The sequence below is a fragment of the Heptranchias perlo genome, chromosome 6 (genome assembly GCF_035084215.1).
Source record: "Heptranchias perlo isolate sHepPer1 chromosome 6, sHepPer1.hap1, whole genome shotgun sequence".
In the NCBI taxonomy this organism is placed as follows: domain Eukaryota; kingdom Metazoa; phylum Chordata; class Chondrichthyes; order Hexanchiformes; family Hexanchidae; genus Heptranchias; species Heptranchias perlo.
Window position 1 is genome coordinate 1529342 of NC_090330.1, and position 25389 is coordinate 1554730.

At 46.1% G+C, this 25389-nt stretch overlaps 1 protein-coding gene across 1 annotated transcript in view; it reads left to right on the forward strand.

Moving 5' to 3' along the window:
- rrm1 (ribonucleotide reductase M1 polypeptide) overlaps nucleotides 1-25389 on the forward strand; it is a 34233-nt gene that overhangs the window by 3163 nt on the left and 5681 nt on the right. The window contains exons 2-15 of the mRNA XM_067985561.1: nucleotides 6209-6297; nucleotides 8689-8866; nucleotides 9495-9595; nucleotides 10325-10384; nucleotides 10468-10507; nucleotides 11286-11448; nucleotides 14859-15000; nucleotides 16858-16941; nucleotides 18186-18347; nucleotides 19241-19320; nucleotides 21200-21401; nucleotides 22483-22632; nucleotides 23001-23222; nucleotides 24460-24536. Of these exons, the coding sequence (XP_067841662.1) occupies nucleotides 6209-6297; nucleotides 8689-8866; nucleotides 9495-9595; nucleotides 10325-10384; nucleotides 10468-10507; nucleotides 11286-11448; nucleotides 14859-15000; nucleotides 16858-16941; nucleotides 18186-18347; nucleotides 19241-19320; nucleotides 21200-21401; nucleotides 22483-22632; nucleotides 23001-23222; nucleotides 24460-24536 (1750 nt within the window). The remainder of the gene's footprint in view (nucleotides 1-6208; nucleotides 6298-8688; nucleotides 8867-9494; nucleotides 9596-10324; nucleotides 10385-10467; nucleotides 10508-11285; nucleotides 11449-14858; nucleotides 15001-16857; nucleotides 16942-18185; nucleotides 18348-19240; nucleotides 19321-21199; nucleotides 21402-22482; nucleotides 22633-23000; nucleotides 23223-24459; nucleotides 24537-25389) is intronic.

Consider the following 25389-nt stretch of genomic DNA (forward strand, 5'->3'; position numbering starts at 1 on the left):
ATTTAAACTGGGACATGGCGCGGGAAGCTGCATATAGAGAGATAGACATGAGCCTGATGCAGCTAGAAACCTGTGTAAATCTGAGCGCTCCAATAAACCAAGTCACCTGAATAGAAAGTTTAAAACTGGATCAGACGCAAGAGAAACGGAATATAACTCTAGAGGGTTTTAAAACTGGGTTAAAAACCCAGGCAAAAGTAAATAGAAAGAGTTTGAAACTGGGTCAGACCCATGAGAAACTGAATACAAGTACAGGGAGCTTAAAACTAGGGCAGACCTGATGATCTGAAGGAAAAGCTTTTAACTTGGGTCAGAATGGAAGAAGATTAACTCTAAAGAAACAAATGCTTTCAAATTAGACAGTCAGTACCTGAAGAAATTCGACCGTTGTACATCGGAAGGTGGATGTAGGGATTCAGCAGGTGCACCACGTTGAGAGACCTGAGCCACGTTGCAGCATTTTCAAACAGCCAAAAGCAAGCACCTTGTAACACTGGGCAAGCTGTTGAGGGTCGGTAAGAATCTCCGGCAACGGGCAAAATTTAGGCACCGCAGAGGTGTTTTGCTCGGTGTCCGTTGCACTATAGGTTGGTGTAACTGCTACAGAGCATGACTTGTGCTGTCGCTCTGGCCGTGGGTATGCAGATTTCAGAAGCTCATGCAGGCCACGCAGTGAACTTTTGCCCCTTGTTTGACTGTGATCTTCTTCCCACCCCATGACCAACCATGCACACGCACGTATACATAAGAAATAGGAGTAGGCCATTCGGCCCCTCGAGCCTGCTCCGCCATTCAATCAGACCAGGGCTGATCTTCAACCTCAACTCCACTTACCTACCCGATCCCCATATCCCTTGATTCCACTCGAGTCCAGAAATCTATCTATCCATCTCATCCTTGAATATATTCAACGACTGAGCATCCACAGCCCTCTGGGGTGGAGAATTCCAAAGATCCACAGCTCTGAGTGAAGAAATTCCTCCGCATCTCAGTCTTAACTGGCTGACCCCTTATTCTCCAACTATGCCCCCCAGTTCTAGACTCTCCAGCCATGGGGAAACAACCTCTCAGCATCTACCCTGTCAAGCCCCCTCAGAATCTTATGTTTTAATTAGATCACCTCTCATTCATCTAAACTCCAGAGAGTATAGGCCCATTCTACTCAAGCTCACCTCATTGGACAACCCTCTCATTCCAGGAATCAATCTAGTGAACCTGCGCTGCACCGCCTCTAAGGCAAGTATATCCTTCCTTAGGTAAGGAGACTAAAACTGTACACAGTCCAGGTGAGGTCTCACCAAAGCCCTGTTCAATTGTAGTAGGACTTCCTTACTTTTGTACTCCAACCCCCTTGCAATAAAGGTTAACGTTCCATTTGCTTTCCTAATTACTTGCTGTACCTGCATGTTAACTTTGTGTTTCTTGTACGAGGACACCCAAGTGTCTCTGGACACCAACATTTAATAGTTTCTCAGCATTTTTTTCTATTCTTCCTGCCAAAGTGAAGAACCTCACATTTCCCCACATCACACTCCATCTGCCACCACCATGACCACTCACTTAATCTGTATATATCCCTTTGCAAGCTCTTTGTGTCCTCCTCACAGCTTACTCTCCCACCTAGCTTTGTATTATCAGCAATCTTAGATGCATTGCGCTTGGTCCCTTCATCCAAGTCATTAATATAGATTGTAAATAGCTGAGGCCCAAGCACTGATCCATGTGGCACCCCACTAGTTACAGCCTGCCAACCTGAGAATGACCCGTTTATCCCTACTCTGTTTTCTGTCTGTTAACCAATCCTCTATCCACGTGTTACCCCCAACCCCATGAGTCCTCATCTTGTGTAACAACCTTTTATGTGGCACCTTATCGAATGCTTTTTGAAAATCCAAATATATGACATCCACTGGTTCTCCTTTATCTACCCTGCTAATTAAATCCTCAAAAAACTCTTAATAGATTTGTCGAACACGATTTCCCTTTCATAACCATTTTGACTCTGCCTAAGCATATTATGATTTTCTAAGTGCCTTGTTACTGCTTAATAATGGAATCCAGCATTTTCCCAACGACTGATTTCAGGCTAATTGGCCTGTAGTTCCCTGTTTTTACTCTCCCTTCTTTCTTGCATGTTCCCCTCCAAGTCACACACCATCCCAACTTGGAAATATATCGCCGTCCCTTCATCGCTGGGTCAAAATCCTGGAATGCCCTTCCTAACAGTACTGTGGGAGAACCTTCACCACACGGACTGCAGCGGTTCAAGAAGGCGGCTCACCACCACCTTCTCAAGGGCAATTAGGGATGGACAATAAACGCTGGCCTCGCCAGTGATGCCCACATCCCACAAACAAATAAAAAAAAAAGGTGGACTTTAAGTACGGAGGTCTCAGGAGGAGACGAATGCACATAGAGGAGGGTCTCGAAGCTTTTGATGGATAAGTCTATGTTGGTGTTTATCAAGTTTCCGTGCGAGGCGAGGTGAGACGGTGAAGATATTGATGGGAATTTGAGGAGGGGGTAATGGTTTTCAGAGCTGCTGTTGGAGTGGAGGGAGCGGGGAACTGAAGTGAAGTTGTTCTAGATCACAAAGTTCGGGAGAGCTGAGGCTACGGAGCAATTTGAAAGTGAAGATCAGAACTCATGAGTCAATTCTCTTGAACTTGGATGATCCAGGCTGTCCCATTTAAATGGCAGTTATAACAGTCCCTTCATCTCGGTCACCATTGACCAGAAACTTAACTGGACCAGCCATATAAATACTGTGGCTATGAGAGCAGGTCAGAGCCTGGGTGTTCTGTGGCGAGTGACTCACCTCCTGACTCCCCAAAGCCTTTCCACCATCTACAAGGCACAAGTCAGGAGTGTGATGGAATACTCTCCACTTGCCTGGATGAGTGCAGCTCCAACAACACTCAAGAATCTCCCGACACCATCCAGGACAAAGCAGCCCGCTTGATTGGCACCCCATCCACCACCCTAAACATTCACTCCCTTCACCACCGGCGCACTGTGGCTACAGTGTGTACCATCCACAGGATGCACTGCAGCAACTCGCCAAGGCTTCTTCGACAGCACCTCCCAAACCCATGACCTCTACCACCTAGAAGGACAAGAGCAGCAGGCGCATGGGAACAACACCACCTGCACATTCCCTTCCAAGTCACACACCATCCCAACTTGGAAATATATCGCCGTTCCTTCATTGTCGCTGGGTCAAAATCCTGGAACTCCCTTCCTAACAGCACTGTGAGAGAACCGTCACCACACGGACTGCAGCGGTTCAAGAAGGCGGCTCACCACCATCTTCTCAAGGGCAATTAGGGATGGGCAATAAATGCCAGCCTCACCAGCGACGCCCACATCCCATGAATGAATTTAAAAAAAAAAGTGGGTTGCATTCTACAGATGCTAAAATGACAGTATAGGTCCATAGTCCAATTCTAATCTGTCTAAAACTAAAAGCAAAATACTGCAGATGCTGTGGGGAGGGGGGCATAACCTTAAAATTAGAGCTAGGCTGTTCAGGGGTGATGTCAGGAAGCACTTCTTCACACAAAGGGGAGTGGAAATCTGGAACTCTCTTCCCACAAAAAGCTGTTGAGGCTGGGGGGAAAATTGAACATTTCTAAACTGAGATTGATCGATTTTTGGTAGTTAAGGATGTGGCACCAAGGTGGGCAAATGGTGGTAAGATACAGATCAGCCATGTTATCAAATAGCGGAACATGCTCGATTGGCTGAATGGCCTACTCCTGTTCCTTCCTATGTAAATCCTGAAATAAGAACAGAAAATGCTGGAAACTCAACAGGTCAGGCAGGATCTATGGAGCGAGAAACATATCTCAAGGCTCGGGATTATGACCCCTGGGGAATGCCATCTTGCACCACTCGAGCTTGATGCGGGGAGCGATGACAGGCTGTGGTTTGAAAAATGCACAAACCATCCATTGGCCTCACTGTGGCATTTTATAAACATGGGACATAATCTATTTTTAATGTTTTTAGTCTGCACGCACACAGAGTGCTCTCTCCTGGCTTAGTCTGTACTGTCTCTGGCTGCATCCTACAACATGGCTCGTCAGCATTTCGGTTCCAGCTAGTATCTAGTTGGCAGTAGGCTGTGGAGGAAGTGTGCACCAAATGCTCAAAGAAATTTGTGTGGTTTGACTCACTAGTTTTCACTACTGGCACGTAACTCCCTTCGCCCCGCCATTGGCGGCCGTGCCTTCAGCTGCTTAGGCCCTAAGCTCTGGAATTGTCTCCCTAAACCCCTCTACCCCTCTCCTCCTTTTAAGATGCTCCTATAGGAACAGGAGTAGGCCATTCAGCCCCTCATTCCTGCTCCGTCATTTGATAAGATCATGACGGATCTGTGATCGAACTCCATATACCTGCCTTTGGCCCATATCCCTTATTACCTTTAGTTGCCAAAAAGCTATCTATCTCTCATTTAAATTTAGCAATTGAGCCAGTATCAATTGCCGTTTGCGGAAGAGAGTTCCAAACTTCTACCACCCTTTGTGTGTAGAAATGTTTTCTAATCTCACTCCTGAAAGGTCTGGCTCTAATTTTTAGACTGTGCCCCCCAATCCTAGAATCCCCAACCAGCGGAAATAGTTTCTCTCTATCCACCCTATCTGTTCTCCTTAATATCTTATAAACTTCGATCAGATCACCCCTTAACCTTCGAAACTCCAGAGAATACAACCCCAATTTGTGTAATCTCTCCTCGTAACTTAATCCTTGAAGTCCGGGTATCATTCTAGTAAACCTACGCTGCACTCCCTCCAAGACCATTATGTCCTTCCGAAGGTGCGGTGCCCAGAACTGCTCACAGTACTCCAGGTGCGGTCTAACCAGGGTTTTGTATAGCTGCAGCATAACTTCTGCCCCCTTGTACTCCAGTCCTCCAGATATAAAGGCCAGCATTCCATTAGCCGCCTTGATTATTTTCTGCACCTGTTCATGACACTTCAATGATCTATGTACCTGAACCCCTAAGTCCCTTTGGACAGCCACTGTTTTTAACTTTTTACCATTTAGAAAGTACCCTGTTCTATCCTTTTTTGATCCAAAGTGGATGACCTCACATTTGTCTACATTGAATTCCATTTGCCACAATTTTGCCCATTCACCTAATCTATCAATATCCCTTTGTAATTTTATGTTTTCATCTACACTGCTTACAATGCCACCAATCTTTGTCATCGGCAAACTTAGATATGAGACTTTGTACACCTTCATCTAAGTCGTTAATAAATATTGTGAATAATTGAGGCCCCAAGACAGATCCCTGCAGGACTCCACTAGTCACATTCTGCCAATGTGAGTACCTACCCATTGTTCCTACTCTGTCGCCTTTCGCTCAGCCAACTTCCTAACCAAGTCCGTACTTTTCCCTCGATTCCATGGGCTTCTATCTCAGCTAACAGTCTTTTATGAGACTTTATCAAATGCCTTCTGGAAGTCCATATAAATAACATCCATTGACAATCCCCTGACCACTACATTAGTCACCTCTTCAAAAATTTCAATCAGGTTTGTCAGGCACGACCTACCTTTCACAAATCCATGCTGGCTCTCCCTGATTAACTGAAAATTCTCGGTGTTCAGTCACCCTATCCTTAATTATAGACTCCAGCATTTTCCCCACAACAGATGTTAGGCTAACTGGTCTATAATTCCCCGGTTTCCCTCTCTCTCCTTAAAAAGCAGAGTGACGTGCAATTTTCCAATCTAGGGACAGTTCCTGAATCTAGAGAACTTTGCAGATGCCCTAACTATAATCTTTCAATGTGCTCACCAACTTCCTTTAAAACCCTGGGATGGAAACCATCTGGTCCTGGGGATTTGTCACTCTTTAGTGCTATTATTTTCTTATTACTGTTGCTTTACTTATATTAATTTTATAGAGTCCCTGTCCCCGATTCAATATTAGTTTTCTTGGGATTTCCGGCATGCTATCCTCTTTTTCTACTGTAAATACTGACGCAAAGTAATCCTTTAAAACCTACCTCTTTGACCAAGCTGTTGGTCACCTATCCTGATATCTCCTTGTGGCTCGGTGTTAGATTTTGTTTGATGATCACTCCTGTGACGCACCTTGGGATGTTTTACTATGTTAAAGGCCCAAAATAAATCCCAGTTGTTGACTTCCCAATGGATGGCAAAGTGTTTGAACTTGTAATGTTTTGTTGTGTAGATGGCCGTCAGGAGCGAGTCATGTTTGACAAGATCACTTCCCGGATACAGAAACTGTGCTACGGCCTGAACCCTGACTTTGTGGATCCAGTGAGTGGCTTGTTATGTTAATGTTTTTCTGTTGTGATTGACTTTGAAGCCAATTTCACCATTAAGTGTTTGATTTTATTCCACAGACAGTTTGTGAGCTCTACCAGTGATTTAATTGGATAAATGTGTCACCTGGTGTGGCACTAAATCATATAGATCGTGAAAGAGAGAATACTGTAGGAAACGTGGCAGCCAATTTGTGCACAGCAAGGTCCCACAAACAACACATGAAAAAAATGACCTCGAAGGATTGAGATTGGATAAATGTCAAGTGATGTTAAAGAAAGACTTGCATTTATATCGCACCTTTCACGACCTCAGGACGTCCCAAAGCTTTTTACATCCAATGAAGTACTTTTGAAGTGTAGTCACCGTTGTAATGTAGAAAACGCAGCAGCCAATTTGTGCACAGCAAGATCCCACAAACAGCAATGTGATAAATGGCCAGATATAATCTGTTTTTAGTGATGTTGGATAAATATTGGCCAGGCCACTGGGGAGAACTCCCCCTGCTCTTCAAATATCATCATGAGGGGGCAGACTGAGCCTCGGTTTAGCGTCTCATCCAGCGGAGTATTAGCCTGGATTTTGTGCTCCAGTCTCTGGAGAGGGACTTTAACCCGCGACGTTCTGACTCAGCGGTGAGAGTGATACCCACTGAGCCACGGCTGACACCGAAGATCACTAATCGCAAAGCTTTAGGTGGAGTTAGGTGGCTAGTTCCATCACCAGTCTCTGCTGAATTAGCTGCTGTAAATAGGGGCCTGCGACTAGTGGAAGTTAACCATGGCTCGTGCACTTGATTGTTCCCTAGTGACTCCTGTTGAAAGTGGTCGGTCTGATTGGGCTCAGCTGTTGATCACCACGAGAATTAGTTGAGGTACTGATGATCTGCCTATTGGTGCCACCAGGGGTTTCGAATTGTCCTGTACAGACACTGCTATTTTGGCTCTGTGTTGTCTTCTCTGGTCCGTCTTGGACGTCTAATTTCCATTGTCAAGGGGTGAGCCGCTATCTGCATTCCTGTCAGATGGGTGCGAGAGCTGCAGGAATAGGGCGGCAGTGCTGTCCTTGGATTCTGCCCTACAACCCTCAGATCTCTGCGCTCCTCCAATTCTTGCTCTTGTCCATCCGCGATTTTCATCGCTCCACCATTGGCGGCCGTGCCTTCAGCTGCCTCGGCCCTAAGCTCTGGAATTCCCTCCTTAAACCTCTCTGCCTCTCTCTCCTCCTTTTAAGACCCCCCCCCCTCTTAAAACCAGCCTCTTTGACCAAGCTTTTGGTCACCTGTCCTAACGCCTCCTTTGCTCAGTGTCAATTTTGTTTGATTGCTCTTGTGAAGCGCCTTGAGACTTTTTACCACATTAAAACTTCTATATAAATACAAATCGTTGTGTGATTGCTCACAGTTGCAGGAGTGCCTGCTGTTGACCTGGTCTCTGGAAGGGGGAAATCAGGCAGGGTTACCACTTGTGATCACTGACACATGATAGGTGAGGACAGGATTGGGGTATTCAGCCCATCCTTCAGCAGAGACCTACAATCCCCACTATCACAGCATGCAGCCTACCTCTTCAAAGACCCAGACTCTTATCTCCACCTGGTGCCCATTCCAGAAATTGATCAGTCTGTGTGAAGTCTTCGTGACGCCTATCCTGTTTATGCCTCTCTCCCTTCTCTTATAGTTTAACTTGAGGTAATACTCAGGATTATCTTTTCTAATACACCTGGTACAGGGATGAAGCCTCCTTATGTATCCCCCTCAAGGCTGAAGTCCCAAGTTTTTCTAATCCATCCTCATAATGTGGTTAACTGTAAAGCCTCCCATTGTCAAATAGTGTCCCAGCACTATTTCATTGCAGTACTGAGGGAGTGCTGCACTGTCGGAGGTGCGGTGCTGCGGATGAGACATTAAACCGAGGCGCAGTCTGCCCCCTCAGGTGGATGGAAAAGGTCCCACAGCCACTATTGGAAGAAGAGCAGGGGCATTCTGACCAATATTTACCCTTCAACCAACATCACTAAAACAGATGATCTGGTCATTTATCTCTTTGCCATTTTATGGGATGTTGCTGTGCTGTGTTGCGTTTCTTACATTATAACAGTGACGGTACTTCATTGGCGGTAAAGCGCTTTGGGATGTCCTGAGGATGTGAAAGGCGCTATCTAAATGCAGGTCCTTTCATTCTTTCTAACACACTGTCTAGGTGTAAACAAGGAGTGGCTGCTTTGGCGTGGTGCTGGGGGGAGATTGTCACTTGGGGAACCTGTACCCCAAAAAGTGTCACTTAGGTGAGATGGGGTGGGGGATCAAATTAATGGTGCCCTTGTGTTTTTGAGATTGAGTTGTACCCAGTGTAATCTTGCTGAAATGGTTTTATTCTCCTTTAGGTGCAGATTACGATGAAGGTGATTCAGGGCCTGTACAGTGGTGTCACCACAGTCGAACTGGATACACTGGCAGCAGAAACTACTGCTACCATGACAACCAAACATCCTGACTACGCCATTCTGGCTGCACGGATTGCAGTCTCCAACCTCCACAAAGAAACTAAGAAAGTGTTCAGTGGTGAGTTGTGTGTGAGAAACGAACAGGGGATCTCTTGGTCGGTGTTACAATCAATGTATACTGTAGCAATTGGGCATGGCCCATTGGGTCGTCTTCACCGGTGGGGACTGACCACGTGTACAGGCTGCTTTCTCAATGGCCAGAAGTTCTCGTGCATATGGATCACACACTCCCAGGGCAGGTACAGGATTAGATACAGAGTAAAGCTCCCTCTACACTGTCCCATCAAACACTCCCAGGGCAGGTACAGGGTTAGATACAGAGTAAAGCTCCCCCTACACTGTCCCATCAAACACTCCCAGGACAGGTACAGCATGGGTTAGATACAGAGTAAAGCTCCCTCTACACTGTCCCATCAAACACTCCCAGGGCAGGTACAGGGTTAGATACAGAGTAAAGCTCCCTCTACACTGTCCCATCAAACACTCCCAGGGCAGGTACAGCACGGGTTAGATCCATTTTTCATTTTTTCATTTCCCAAACCAGCCATTGTTTGATTGTTTGACATTACTGATTATTTCTGCTTTGGTTATTACTGCGACTTGGGTATTAGGCCTTATAACTAGTAGATTGACACTAGTTTAGAGGGATCATACTCTGTCTTATGCCTGTTTGCTTTCTTTTCCAGAGGTCATGGAGGATCTGTATAACTATGTGAACCCTCTGAATAGCCACCACTCGCCCATGATTTCCAAGGAAACTATGAATTTTGTACTGGAAAACAAAGATGTGAGTTCTTTCCTGCTGTGGGAATGATGGGGAGGAAAGATAGCTCCTTTTAGCCACTGAAGGTAACAATTGATGTAATGTGACAGGACCCAGATTTGATCCTAGATCTGCTGAGTACAGTTGGGTACTACAGTGGAAGCAACATTTGGCTTTAGTGCCCTCAGGTTAGGTTGGGGAGTGGAATTCCGGGTCCCTGATCCCCATACATTGACATGCTGGAATGTGCCTGGATGTTCGGTAGTGACACGACCGGGCTCAGTTGTGATGTTCCCCCCATAGTCCAATAGCCTGCCAGTGTTCACTCTCTAAGCTCGTGTGTGACCCGATGGAAACCTTCACAAGGTACCAGAGTGTCTACAGAACTGTGCAATGCAACAACTTGCATTTATATAGTGCTTTTAGTGTAGAAAAAGTCCTAAGGTGTGTCTCAGGAGCATAATCAGACAAACATTGACACCGAGCCACATGAGATACTGGGACCGGTAAAAGAGGTCAAAGAGGTAGGTTTTAAGCGGTGTCTTAAAGGAGGGGGAGAGGTTTAGGGAGAGAATTCCAGAGCTTAGGGCCTAGGCAGCTGAAGGCACGGCCACCAATGGTGGAGCGATTAAAATCGGGGATGTGCAAGTGACAACACAAAAGTCTGCACCTTCCGGTGAGGTGGAGAGGTTATATAATTCAACTTGGCTGAATTACAAATTGTACTAAAATGATGCTGTTCTTCTCCTTCAGCGCCTGAACTCTGTCATTATCTACGACCGGGACTTCTCTTACAATTACTTTGGATTCAAGGTGAGTATGTTGGGGAGGAATTGCTCGCTTTAGTTGCAATGCCTTTGGTGTTGTCGGCTTATTCTTGCAATTTCATTTTATAGACACTGGAACGCTCCTATCTGCTGAAGATCGCTGGAAAGGGTATGTATGGCCTGCTGCTATCTCTCTGGGGTTTGCTGTGGAACAGGAAAAGCTCTGCGTAGATGCTGACTCTCTCCCTAGATCCTTTCTGACCACCAGGCGGTGCAGAGGGCCAGGGACTGCCCTGCCCCCTGGGACCCAAGTTTCAATCCATATTGGGTGTGAGGTGGTTTAGTCGCTACCTTTTTGCTACTGGGACCTGGTTTGAATTCCAGCCTAGATGGAGGGGGATGAAGGTTTAACTCACTTCTGTAGTGAAATGGGAAATCTCCCTATCCCTGTGACTGTTGGCTGGCAGAGCACTGGGATTCAGTCTTCTCTTATTGCCCCTGTATGATAAACCTTTGCACAGCTATTGGGCTGCAAAAGGAGACAGCAGCTGGTAGCTCAAGTTTGAAGTGTTGATTTTTATTGATTTGTTTTAGTGTGTGGGGGGTTAGTACTGGGAATTCTAGACATGCTGGCGGCTGTCCAATCTCAACACTGCAGTGGTGTGTGGTTCTATTTCCTGCACCAGCCATCCAGTGGCACCCTCCTGAGTTACATTTACCAGTTTAGTGCTGAATCGTCACGAGGAACTGGGGGTGAGACGGCCAAACTCATTTTATGTCCAACCCTTGAAGACAGGAGGCGTTGTTCACTGAACTGGAGCAAAACCTGGTTCCCAAAGATGGCTGACTGACGTTGAGCCCACGGCAGCGCCAGATTCACCGCGAGTCTCTGATTCTGTATCTGCTCAGTTACCTTTACGTTGTTTGACGTGGGCTCTGTTTTCTAGTGGCGGAGCGTCCTCAGCACATGCTGATGAGGGTCTCTGTCGGAATCCACAAGTGTGACATCGATGCTGCCATTGAAACGTACAACCTGTTGTCAGAGAGGTGGTTTACTCATGCCTCGCCCACCCTCTTCAACGCAGGCACCAACAGGCCTCAACTCTCCAGGTATGGCACTCCTCTGAACTTTGCCCCCTCGTTGCTTCCCAGGCCTGCACTCACTATTTCGATCAGTCTCCCTTTTCCCTGCAATCCTCACAGTTAAACCCCAAGGCTCAACAACTACTGCTCTAAACCATTCTTTACCAGAACTTCAAAACTGGAGCTCCTTCCTGCTCTGTTTTCCCTTCCTCTTACAACACCCTATGGGCCTTTTAAAACCCAGCCTTATCTTCTGATCACTGGTTACACTTTGTCTTTTCTCCTTCTCCATCTCGGTTGTGTCATGGACAGTGGACCATTCACGCAAGGGGAGCTGGACCATGGAGCTTAGTCATGGGTTACTTTAGTGGTTGAGGCGATGAGGTTAATAGCATCTGTGCATTTCAGTGTCTTGTAAGATTATTGAAGTTATCAACATGACCACAGGGTATCTGCTACCTTCAGTTCCCAAGGATTGATGGAGAAATTGTATTTGCCACTGAATATGTGACTCCAGTCCCACAGCAACGTGGTTGGCTCTTAGCTGCCCTCTGAAGTGGCTGCAGCGGTTCGAGAACATGGCCCACCACCTGAGGGCAACTAGGGATGGGCAACAAATGCCAGCTGTGCCAGTGTTACTCCCATCCTGAGAATGAATAAAAAATAAACTAGGCCACTTCAGAGGTCAGTGTCAACAATGATCTCACTGTATGTGGGCAGCGATGGGATGGATCTCCCCACTGTGTGTGGTCCGCATGATAGAATGGAATTCCTCACTGTTTGTGGGCACTGTGTTGAGATGGATTCCCATTAAACGGATGACACTAATGGACTTGTATTTCCAAGATCATATTGCAGATCTTTTGTCAAATACTGGAACATTATTTGTTGTCACATCGGGCACTGGTCCTATATTTAATGACCTGAAACATTTCAGTCATTGTGGGGAGATCTGTGCACAGTTTAAGATCTTTAGCGTGCTGCACTGGATGATTCCAGGGATGAGGGACTTTAGTTACGTGGATAAACTGGAGAAGCTGGGGTTGTTCTCCTTTGAACAGAGACTGTTGCGAGGAGATTTGATCGAGGTATTCAAAATCATGAAGGGTCCAGACAGAGTAGATAGAGAGAAACTGTTCCCATTGGCGGAAGGGTTGAGAACCAGAGGACACAGATTTAAGGTGATTGGCAGAAGAACCAAAGGCGACATGAGGAAAAACTTTTACACAGCGAGTGATTATGATCTGGAATGCACTGCCCGAGGGGGTGGTGGAGGCAGATTCATTTGTGGTTTTCAAAAGGGAACTGGATAAATACTTGAAAGAAAAAATTTGCAGGGTTATGGGGATAGGGCGGGGGAGTGGGACTAGCTGGATTGCTCTTGCAGAGAGCCGGCATGGGCTCGATGGACTGAATGGCCTCCTTCTATGCTGTGACCATTCGATGATTCTATGTAGTGGGACTGGAATCACATGTAGGTCTGACTGGATCGCGTTGGCAGATTTTATTGCGATCCAGCTGGTTTCAGTGTCATTATGCCTGGTGCTAACCCACAAATTGCCAGATTCATTGAACTTGCCATGGTAGGATTTGAACTCTCAACCTCAGGGTTGCTAGTCCAATGTTGTAACCACGACTGTACTCGATAGCTTACAAACCCAAACAGTCACCATCTCTTAGCTTTGACAGTATGATTTTTAATTCTATTGGCACTCTTGGCCACGTTGCCTCTCCATTCCAGCCTCTGTCTAAAGTCCAGTTGAATGCTGCTCTCTTATCTCAAACCCTCCCATTATCTCTATGGCATTCCTGGGCAAAATTCAATAAAAAGCCTTGTCCGATGGTAATACTTTTCTCACTGCTAGCTTTTAACCTCGTTCGTGTCTTATCAATATTACTATGATCGCTTCTCTTGTCGCTTCCAACACCTCAGACCTCCAGCTCCCTCGGTCTTTCCTTCCTCCCATAATCTTCACCCGTTTGAAATCCTGAAAATGCTGGAATCCATTATTAAGGAAGTGGTAACAGGGCACTTAAATCATAATATGATTAGGAGAGTCATGGTTTTATGAAAGGGAAATCGTGTTTGACAAATTTATTAGAGTTCTTTGAGGGTGTAACTAGCAGCGTAGATAATGGGGAACCAGTGGATGTCGTATATTTGGATTTTTAAAAGGCATTTGATAAGGTGCCACAAAAGATTGTGATACAAGGTAAGGGCTCAGGATTGGGAGTAATAATTAGCATGGATTGAGGATTGGTTAAAGGACAGAAAACAGTAGGGATAAACGGATAATTTTCAGGTTGGCAGGCTGTAACTAGTGGGGTGCCGCAAGAATCAGTGCTCAGGCCTCAGCAATTTACAATCTATATTAAAGACAGACGAAGGGACCGAGTGTAATGTATCCAAGTTTGCTGATGATACAAAACTAGGTGGGAAAGTAAGCTGTGAGGAGGACACAGTCTGCAAAAGGATATAGACAGGTTAAGTGAGTGGGCAAGAAGGTGGCAGATGGAGTATAATGTGGGGAAATGTGAGGTTATTCACTTTGGTAGAATAGAAAAACAATTTTTTAAATGGTGAGGAACTATTAAATGTAGGTTTTCAGAGATTTGGGTGAGTTCATACAAGAAACACAGTTAAGATGCAGGTACAGGAAGCAATTGGGAAGGCAAATGGCATGTTGGCCTTTATTGCAAGGGGCTTGGAGTACAAGAGTAGGGAAGTTTTGCAACAATTGTACAGGGCATTGGTGAGACCTCACCTGGAGTACTGTGTACGGTTTTGGTCTCCTTTCCTAAGGAAGGATATACCTTTAGAGCCTCACTGGATTAATTCCTGGGATGAGAGGGTTGTCCTATGAGGAGAGATTGAGTAGAATGGGTCTATACTCTGGAGTTTAGAAGAATAAGAGGTGATCTCATTGAAACGTATAAAATTCTGAGGAGGCATGACAGGGTAGATGCTGAGAGGTTGTTGCCCCTGGCTGGAAAGTCTAGAACTAGGGGGCATAGTCTCAGGATAAGGGGTCGGCCATTCAAGACTGAGATGAGGAGGAATTTCTTCACTTGGGTTGTGAATCTTTGGAATTCTCTACCCCAGAGGGCTGTGGATGCTCAGTCGTTGAGTATGTTCGAGACCATGATAGATTTTTGGACTCGAGGGGAATCAAGGGATATGGGGATCTGGCGGGAAAGTGGAGTTGAGGTCGAAGATCCGCCATGATCTTGTTGAATGGTGGAACAGGCTCGAGGGGCCGTATGGCCTACTCCTGATCATATGTTTTTATCTAAGCTTGGTTTCGCCTAACAGCTATTTCCTGATCTATCTCCCATTCTTCAAACCTAATGGCCTGCGCAATAGAGTCTCGGGAATATAGGACAGAACCTTTCCCTCTTCCTTTCCGTTCACCCGCTGAACCTACTCTGTCTTGCAGCTGTTTCCTGCTAGCCATGAAGGATGACAGCATTGAAGGGATTTACGATACTTTGAAGCAATGTGCTCTGATTTCCAAATCGGCCGGGGGGATTGGTGTTGCCGTGAGCAGTATCCGAGCAACAGGAAGCTACATCGCAGGCGTGAGTATGAAGAGCTGGCGGTTTGCACTCTGGATGAGAGGCCTATGGGTGTCGATGCTAACGGATTTTCAGGAGAGCTCACAGCATTACATCGAAATTAAAGCACAGACAGGCCATTCGGCCCAACTGGTCTATGCCGGTGTTTATGCTCCACACGTGTCTCCTTTTTCCACTCTTTCCCCCTCCCCCCCACTTCATCTCACCCTATCAGCATATCCTTCTACTCCTTTCTCCCTCATGTGTTTATCTAGATTCCCCTTAAATGTATCTGTACTATTCACCTCAACTACTCCTTGTGGGAGTGAGTTCCACATTCTCACCACTCTCTGGGTAAAGAAGTTTCTCCTGAATTCCCTATTGGATTTATTAGTGACTATCTTATATTTATGGTCCCTAGTTCTGGTCTCCCCCATAAGTGGAAACATTTTCTCCACGTCTACCCTATCAAACCCTTTCATAATCTTAAAGACCTCAATCAGGTCACCCCATAACAGAAGTTAAGTTATAAATTGGCTGGCATATTGTGCAGACCTTAGATGTTTTTGTGCGTCTAGATTGCCCAAGCATTTCCTCGTCGAAATCTTGTTCATTACAATTTAGGTTTAAAGTAGTTATGGAAAGGGACAAGTAAACAATCAAAGGTGAAGATACTTAACTGGAGGAGGGCTAATTTCAGTGCTTTGACCAGCTACACACAAACTTGGGAGAAATGTATTGGACCAAAAATAGTTGGGCTGCGATCCTGATGGTACCCATCACCCCTGTGCTTGCTGATCTACTTTGGCTCCCAGTCTGGGAACGACTCGTTTTTTAAAAAAAAAATTCTTATCCTTGTGTTTAAATCCCTCTATGGCCTCGCCCCTCCCTATCTGTGTAACCTCCTCCAGCCCTACAACCCTCCAAGATCTCTGCGCTCCTCCAATTCTGGCCTCTTGCACGTCCCTGATTTTCATCGCCCCACCTTTGGCAGCCGTGCCTTAGAATCTTAGAATCGTGGAAAGGTTGCAACACGGAAGGAGGCCATTTGGCCCATCGAGTCCGTGCCGGCTCTATGCACGAGCAATCCAGCTAGTCCCACTCCCCCAATCTATCCACGTAGCCCTGCAAATGATTTCCTTTCCAGTACTTATCCAGTTCCCTTTTGAAGGCCATGATTTAATCTGCCTCCACTGCCCCCTCGGGCAGTGCATTCCAGATCCTAACCACTCGCTGTGTTTAAAAAAAAAGTTTTTCCTCAGGTCACCTTTGGTTCTTTTGCCAATCGCCTTAAATCTATGTCCTCTGGTTCTTGACCCTTCCGCCAATGGGAACAGTTTCTCTCTATCTCCTCTGTCCAGACCTTTCATGATTTTGAACACCTCGATCAAATCTCCTCGCAATCATCTCTGTTCTAAGGAGAACAACCCCAGCTTCTCCAGTCTATCCACGTAACTAAAGTCCCTCATCCCTGGAATCATTCTAGTAAATCTCTTCTGCACCCTCTAAGGCCTTCACATCTTTCCTAAAGTGCGGTACCCAGATCTGGACACGACTCCAGTTGTGGCCAAATCAGTGTTTTATAAAGGTTCATCATGACTTCCATACTTTTGTACTCTGTGCCTCTATTTATAAAGCCCAGGATCCCATATGCTTTTTTAACTGCTTTCTCAATCTGCCGTGCCACCTTCAATGATTTGTGTACATATACCCCCAGATCTCTGTTCCTGTACCCCTTTTAGAATTGTGCCCACTCGTTTATATTGCCTTTTCTTGCTCACGCTCCTGTGAAGCGCCTTGGAACGTTTTTACTACGTTAAAGACAATCTGTAAGGGCAAGCTGTTGTAGTACATTGGTAACAACGACTCTTAACATTTCAGACTAATGGAAACAGCAATGGCCTTGTCCCAATGCTGCGGGTTTACAATAACACTGCACGTTACGTGGACCAAGGAGGAAACAAGGTGAGTGTGTTAGTGTTTTTGAGAACTGCCAGCTATAGTTACACAGCATCACAGTACTGAGACTCTGCCCCAGTGAAGTGGGGAAGTGAGAGGTAATCCACTTAGGATCCAAGGAAGTCAGAGCGGAATATTTTCTTAATGGCGGGAGACTAGGAGCTGTGGAAGAACAAAGGGCGTTGGATGTCGAGGTGCACAAACCACTAAAAGCTAGTGCACAGGTACAAGAAGCAATCAGAAAGGCTAATGGAATATTGACCTTTATCTAAAGGAGGCTGGAATGCAAAAGGGAACGCAGTGGTGCTTCAGTTGTACAGAGCCTCGGTCAGACCCCATCTGGAGATGCTGAGTTTGGTTCTGGGCACCGTACCTCAGGAAGGATATATTGGGTTTGGAGGGGGTGCAGTGCAGATTCACCAGAATGGTACTGGGGCTAAAAGGGTTAAATTATAAGGACAGGTTGCACAGACTAAGCTTGTGTTCCTTTTGAGCTTAGAAGGTTAAGAGGTGATCTAATTGAATTATTTAAAATGTTAAGGAGTTGATGGGGTAGATACAGAAAAAAACTATTTCCTCTGGTGGGGGAGTCCAGAACGAGGGGGCGTAACCTTAAAATTAAAATTACAGCGAAGCCGTTCTAGGGTGAAATCAGGAAGCACATTTTCACACACACTGGTAGAAATCTGGAACTTGCTCCACCAAAAAGCTGGATGCTGGGGGTCAGTTGAAATTTTCACAGTTTGAGACCGATAAATTTTTGTCAAGTAAGGGTGTTGACGGATGTGGAGCAAAGGGGTAAATGAGTTAAGATACAGATCAGCCGTCATCTGATTGAACTATGGAACAGGCTTGTGGTGCTGAATGGTCACCTCCTGTTCCTAAGTGGGGTCTTGCAATTTTGGGAGACTGTGTAATGAAACTAGCTTTAATTCCCAGTTTGTGCTGAGTTAACTGGTCTCATTCACAATGCTAGTTAAGGACTGCAGTTGGTTTCAGCCCCCTTGGGTTAGACAGGGGGGTTGGGGGGCTCTGTTTGGAAGTACATGTGCGTACTTTATAGCCGTCGAATAGTTCCATGTGTAGATTTACGTGAATGGCCCACTCTAGGAGTTGCACCCTAGCGAAGCTTCAAGGTACATGGTAACTTAAGTGCTTGCTTGCGTCTAGAAGTGGGTTTAGAAGGAAGTTCAAGCCGTAGTAACTTATAGCGTAGCTTGACCGAGCCGTGACCATTTGCTCCGCTGCAGAGACCGGGGGCCTTCGCCATTTACCTGGAGCCCTGGCACATGGACGTCTTTGACTTCCTGGATTTAAAAAAGAACACTGGCAAGGAGGAGCAACGAGCTCGCGATCTCTTCTACGCACTTTGGATCCCGGATCTCTTCATGAAGCGCGTTGAGAATAACCAGGTAAGAGTGTCGTTGTGAGAGTGGGGGAAGGGAATGGGAAGAGTCAAAAGTTGTCTCCTGTTGGATGGAGCAGCAGAGACGAAGGGCGAGGGCCTGTAGCACAGGAAGTCCCAACGTTGGCCAGAAGGCCAGTTAAAGTAACAAATCGCTGATGGACAGACTTGCATTTCCACAGTGCCTTTCACCACCTCCGGATATCCCAAAACCCTTCACAGCCAATGAAGTACTTTTCAAAGAGCAGTCCCTGTTGTAATGTAGGAAACACGGCAGCCAATTTGTGCATAGCAAGATCCCACAAACAGCAATATGATGATGACCAGGTGATCTGTTTTAGTGAAGTTGGTTGAGGGATAAATATTGGCCCAGGGCACCTGGGGAGAACTCCCCCCTGCTCTTCAAAATTGTGGTGGTGGGATTTTTTTTACACCCACCTGAGGGCAGAAGGGGGCCTTGGTTTACCTCAGTTTCTGGTGACTCTGCTGCTCCCTCCCCTGTGCTGCACTAGTGTCAGCCTAGATTGTGTTTAAGTCTCTGGAGTGGGACTTGAACCCACGACCTTCTGACTCAGAGCGCTGCCCACTGAGCCACGTCCGACAGTCACGTTTTGACAGTACAGCTTGTGTCACATGACTGTCAGTTGAAGGATTTGAAAGATTGAATCCTACAATTTGCGTGTATCCAACAAGCTGTGCTGCATTAGGGTACCTGTGGTGTGGGAGCAGGAGGCACTGTCTGCGATGCACCCCGTCTGACCAGTCTAGACAGGATGCTGAACTCTTCAAATCGCTCAGATTAGAGCGAGGAAATGGGATTCGAGGTGCGATGGGGGTGAAGGGGCTCCTTCTGTACTGTAATCTCTTCACATTGTACTCATTGCTCTCTAATTTTTGCAGAACTGGTCTTTGATGTGTCCTCACGATTGCCCAGGCCTGGATGAGACCTGGGGGGAGGAGTTTGAGGTGCTGTATGAGAGGTAAGGAGCCCCTTCAACCTGTTGCAAACAGGAAAAAGGGGCCACCTTGGTTTGAGATGCAAATATCTGAAAGAAAGTCTTGCATTTATATAGCGCCTTTCACTACCTCAGAACATCCCAAAGCGCTTTACAGCCAACGAAGTACTTTTGAAGTGTAGTCACTGTTGTAATGTCAGAAACATGACAGCCAATTTATGCACAGCAAGATCCCACAAACAGCAATGTGATAATGACCAGTTCATTAAAAAAAAAGTGCCATGGGATATTTTACACCCAGCTGAGGACAGACAGGGCTTCGGTTTAGCGTCGTCTCTGAAAGATGGCACCTCTGACAGTGCAGCACTCCCTCTGTACAGCCAGCCTGCATGATGTGCTCAAGCTTCTGGAGTGGGACTTGAACCCACAACTCTGGCTGAGTGTGGCTGGAGTGTGCTGCCACTGAACCACGCTGATCACCTGTTCAAAACTAAAAATGGACACCACTGGCACAAGGGTTTGAATGCAGCCCAGACTGATGGGATGGTAATGTGTCCCTGAACTGGATGATATTCTGCTTTGTAGTGACCGTCGATCCATATCACAATGGTTACTAATTTGGCAACCTCGCCTGAGATAGTTGGGGAGGGGGGCACTCCTGAATTTGGGATGTCACACATTGGAACAGTGTAGAGGGAGCTTTCCTCTGTATCTAATCCTGTACCTGCCCTGGGAGCGTTTGATGGGACAGTGTGGAGGGAGCTTTACTCTGTACTCTGGGTACAGGCATGTCACTGTACAGCACTGGGGGTACAGGCCTATCTATTGACCGGAAGAAATTAGATGCTATGAATGAAGTATCCTGTGGAGGAACAGAGGTTTAGAGGTCCATGTACGTAAGTTATTAAAAAGCTAGTGGTCAGGTACAAAAAATAATTATAAAGGCTAATGAATGTTGGCCTTTTTCTCAAGGGGGCTGAAATACAAAGGGGAGGAAATGATGCTTCAGTTATATAAAGCTTTGGTCAGACCCCATCTGGAGATTCTGGGTTCAGTTCTGGGCACCGCACCTCGGGAAGGATATATTGGCTTTGAAGGGGTGCAGAGCAGATTCACCAGAATGGTACTGGGGCTAAAAGGGTTAAATTATAAGGACAGGTTGCATAAACTTGGCTTGTGTTCCTTTTGAGCGTAGAAGGTTAAGAGGTGATCTAATTGAAGTATTTAAAATGTTAAAAGGAGTTGATAGGGTAGATACAGAAAAAAACTATTTCCTCTGGTGGGGGGAGTCCAGAACAAGGGGGCAGAACCTTAAAATTAGAGCCAGGCCGTTCAGGGGTGATGTCGGGAAGCACTTCTTCACACAAAGGGGAGTGGAAATCTGAAAAACTCTTTTCCCTCCCCGAAAAGCTGTTGAGGCTGGGGGTCAATTGAAAATTTCAAAACAGATTGATAGATTTTTGTTAGGCAAGGGTATTAAGGGATATGGAGCTAAGGCAGGTAGATGGGAGTAGAGATACAGATCAGCCATGATCTAATTGAATGACTGAACATGCTTGATGGGCTGAATGGCCTCCATGTAACAGACAGCAAAGGTACATGGAAATTACAACACAGAAACTGGCTGTTTGGTGCAACCAATCTGTGTTGGTTTACTGTCCACATGAGCTGTAATTCTAGTCCATGTTCTCATTCCCACATACCTTTATTCCCTTTCCTTCAACCACCTATCTAACCTATTGTAGACATGATCTCTGTCAAAAGTGAATTGGTTTGGTGGATTTTATCTCTAAGTATAGGCGCTGATGTGAGTAACCCCAACGAGTATTTAAATATCGGACTGTCTGCCCCATCTCACTGTAACCTGTCAGCTCCTGCTACAACCGGCTGTCTCTCCCTGCAGGTACGAGAAAGAGGGGCGTGCACGCAAGGTGGTGGAGGCACAGCAGCTGTGGTACGCCATCATTGAGTCGCAGACCGAGACGGGAACTCCGTACATGCTGTACAAAGATGCCTGTAACAGGAAGAGTAATCAGCAGAACCTGGGCACCATCAAATGTAGCAACCTGTGCACCGAGATTGTGGAGTACACCAGTCAGACCGAGGTGAGCAGAGTGCACAGGCCCACTCCGTTCAAAATCACCAGTAACTTGTGGGCAAATCCTCAAGTCCCTGTAACAAATGACTAAAAAGATATCGCTGCCTGCAGTCTTTGAATAACCACAGTGTTTTTAATTCCTTTGGACATTAAGGAATTAACATACTTTCTGTAGCATTCGACTGCAATAAAGAATTTGCAATTGTAGAGCTCCTTACGTGACCGTGGGACATCCCAAAGTGCTTCACAGCCTTTGAACTGTAGTCCCTGTTGTAATGTAGGAAACGCAGCAGCCAATTTGCGCACAGCAAGACCCCACAAATAGCAATGTGATAATGACCAGATAATCTGTTGTTTAGTGATGTTGGTTGAGGGATAAATATTAGCCAGGACACCGGGGAGAACTCCCCTGCTCTTTGAAGGGATCTTTTACATGCACCCGACAGGGATTAATGTCTCATCCAAAAGACTGTACTTCTGACTACTGCACTGCGAGAGTCAGCCTAGATTTTGTGCTCAAGTCTCGAGTGGGACTTGAACCCACGACCTTCCGATTCAGAGGTGAGTTGTGCTACTTACTGAGCCACACCAGACAATATTAGGATTGTTGTATGTAGCACAGTATATTAATTTTGCTAATAACGTCGCAGTATCGTTATCGAGGCTCTTTTGCTTGCTGACATTCTGATGCTTGTGGTTTAACTCTCATTTGACAGGAAATCAGTGTTTACCAATTCACTCCAAAGAAATCTGGTAATTTATTGTTGGTGATCGGTGAAAGACTGGTATTAAAGACCACTACTCGAATCTTTGTCTCACCCCTGTGGAAAGTCAGCTGTAGCACCCCAAACACTGTCCTCGCTGGGCATAGTTAACTTAGCAGAGGCCGGGATGAGAGTTTGAAGCTTCTGGTTTGTGTGTCTCTCAAAGACAATCGATGGTGCATTTACTGACATGGCCATTGGGGGAGCTGTCCACTGAATTACCCATCACTGGTGTTAATGTTAAAGTAATATATTGAGTATTTCTACAGCCTGTTGTAATATTTGAGACTGATCCCACCCTCTGGTTCGGCTTTTTGTTGGCAGGTCGCAGTTTGTAATTTGGCTTCACTGGCGCTGAATATGTACGTCACCGCAGAACGCACCTACGACTTCAACAAACTCGCTGAGGTCACGAGGGTAATCGTTAGAAACCTGAATAAAATCATCGACGTGAACTACTATCCAGTTCCTGAGGTACGTCAAGAGTTGGTGGGATAGAGGCCATATTGGGGAGGGTCTCATTTTATTGTTAGATTGTGGGTAGGGTGGAGGATGTGGGGAGCTGGGGTGGAGGACAGATGAGGTTGATCTTTGAAAAGGGGTCAGGCTTGTTGGGGTTTAATGAGTTTTCCTGTTGTGCTGTTTAATAAGTTATGACTTTTTCTGTTTGGGGTTGGGCTTTAACATAAAATGGCAGCACAGGAGGAGGCCATTCGGGCCATCGTGCCTGTGAGCACTGAGGCTGTTGCAGGGGTTGGGACGTTGCTGATCAAAATTTTAGGAATGACATGAGAAATTGTTTAACATGCTTGCTGAGCGCTTCCATCATTGGTGTCTTTTAGGCAGAATATTCTAACAAAAAACACAGGCCGATAGGAATCGGAGTCCAGGGCCTAGCGGACGCCTTCATCCTGATGCGACAGCCCTTTGAAAGTGAAGAAGCTCAGAAACTCAACATCCAGATCTTTGAGACCATTTATTACGCAGCATTGGATGCTAGCTGTGACCTAGCCAGGGAGCTGGGCCCCTATGAGAGTTACCAGGGCTGCCCTGTCAGCAAAGGGGTGAGTGTTTCTGGTGAAACAGTCTGACTTCAGCCCCATTACAGTTCCAGGCCCACATTCAATCCTCAGTGTGGCACAGCTCCCAGTTACTTATCTCTGAGGCCTCCTTTTATAACCATTCAGTTCCCAGCACCTTCTGAGTTTTTGTTTAAATTCATTCTCGAGATGTCGGCATTGCTGGCAAGGCCGGCATTTATTGTCCGTCCGTCCCCAGTTGCCCTGAGAAGTTGGTGGGTTGTCTTGCACAACTGAGTGAAGTGGCCTAGCAAACCAGAGGGAAGTTAAGAGTGAACCACGTTGGTGTGGGCCTGAAGTCACACAGGCCCAGACCAGTTAAGGACATCAGTTGGGTTCTTACAACAATCTGACAGCTTCATGGTCACTCTTACTGATCCCAGCTTTCTATTTCCAGATTTTATAATATGTTATGCCCTGTTGGGATTCGAACGCACGTTCTCTGGCTTATTAGTCCAGTCCAGTAACATAACCGCTGCACTACTGTCCCCAGTTATCTGATCTAAACCTGGATGCTACAACTTGACACCCCGAGTCATGGAGGGAAATTTCTGCTACCAATGGCTATCCAACGACCCCTCCTAGTTCAGTGAGTGTGTGGACAACAGATGAGGGCTGATTTGACTGATACCCTACATGGTTGAAATGTTTGTAAATCCTTGCTCACACATCAAATATGGACATTTGGATAAAGTGCTGGAGGACAGCTCATGCCTGGAACCCATACCACAGCACGTGTAGGTGCTGTCAGGAGAGGGTTTAAATGCCTGAAAATGTGCTGAGTGAACTGTGCCAGTGACTATTATTGATAGCTAATGTATCCGTATCACCCGCGTTAGAGAACCGGAGCAAATGGAATGTCTAGAGTGACAGAGCAGAGATTTCAGACATCCGGCAACTAATGAGCAACTAGTCCCAATGGGTTAGATACAGAGTAAAGCTCCCTCTATACTGTCCCATCAAACACTCCCAGGGCAGGTACAGCACGGGTTAGATACAGAGTAAAGCTCCCTCTACACTGTGCCATCAAACACTGTAATGCCCTATGTCACGGTGAGCTTAGTGTACACGATGCGTGGATTGCAAGCCTTGTGTTCTGTGGGGGTTGATTATGTGCAGTTTGTTTTCAGTCCCAGTGGTTTTAAAGATCATGTGCGTTCTTCTGTATTAAACAGGACAAAATCCCTATGAATTTATCACATGCTGACTGCTGTGCTTTCAGATCCTTCAGTATGATATGTGGAACGTCACTCCCACTGATCTTTGGGACTGGAAGGGGCTGAAGGAGAGGATTGCAAAGTAAGTTTCTGTTAAATAATTTTGAAGGGGCTGAATAGAGGATGGTGAGGATTCTTTGTCTATTCAGTTGGCACTTTCTTGGGTTGGAACAACCCTGTTAGAGAAAGGGGAGACTGAGGTCACTTAATTGAGTTTCTCAAGATTATGAAGAGAACTGACACCTGATCCAGGCAAGTGGTGAAGGGGTGAGAATGGACGGCAAGGGGAAATCGTGTTGTGGAATAAGTTCCCTGGGAAGGACAGTGTAAATGGGGTCAGAAGAGAATTAAATGTGTTTCTGGAGAGAAGGTGTTGAGGGAGAAGGTCAGTAGGTGGGATTGAGGGGTATTGTACAGCACAGGTGACCATTTGGCCCATTGTGTCTGTACTGCCTCTTTGAAAGAGTTATCTAATTAGTCCTCTTTCCCTGTGGCCCTCGAAATTTTTTCCCTTGAAATATTTATCCAATGCCCCTTTTGAAGGTTACTATTGAATCTGCTTCCACCACCCTTTCAGGCAGTGAATTCCAGATCATAACTTGCTATGTTTAAAAAAAAATGTTTCCTCATCTCCCCTCTGGTTCTTTTGCCGATCACCTTAAATCTGTGTCCTCTGGTTACCGACCCTTCTGCCACTGGAAACAGTTTCTCCTTATTTACTCTGTCAAAATTGTTCATGATTTTGAACACCTCTATCAAACCCTACTCAACTTTCTCCGCTCCAAGGCGAACAATCCCAGATTCTCCAGTCTCTCCACGTCACTGAGGTCCCTCATCCCTGATAACATTTTAGTAAATCTCTTCTGCACCCTCTCTAAGGCCTTCACATCTTTCCTAAAGTGCGGTGCCCAGAACTGGACACAATACTCCAGCTG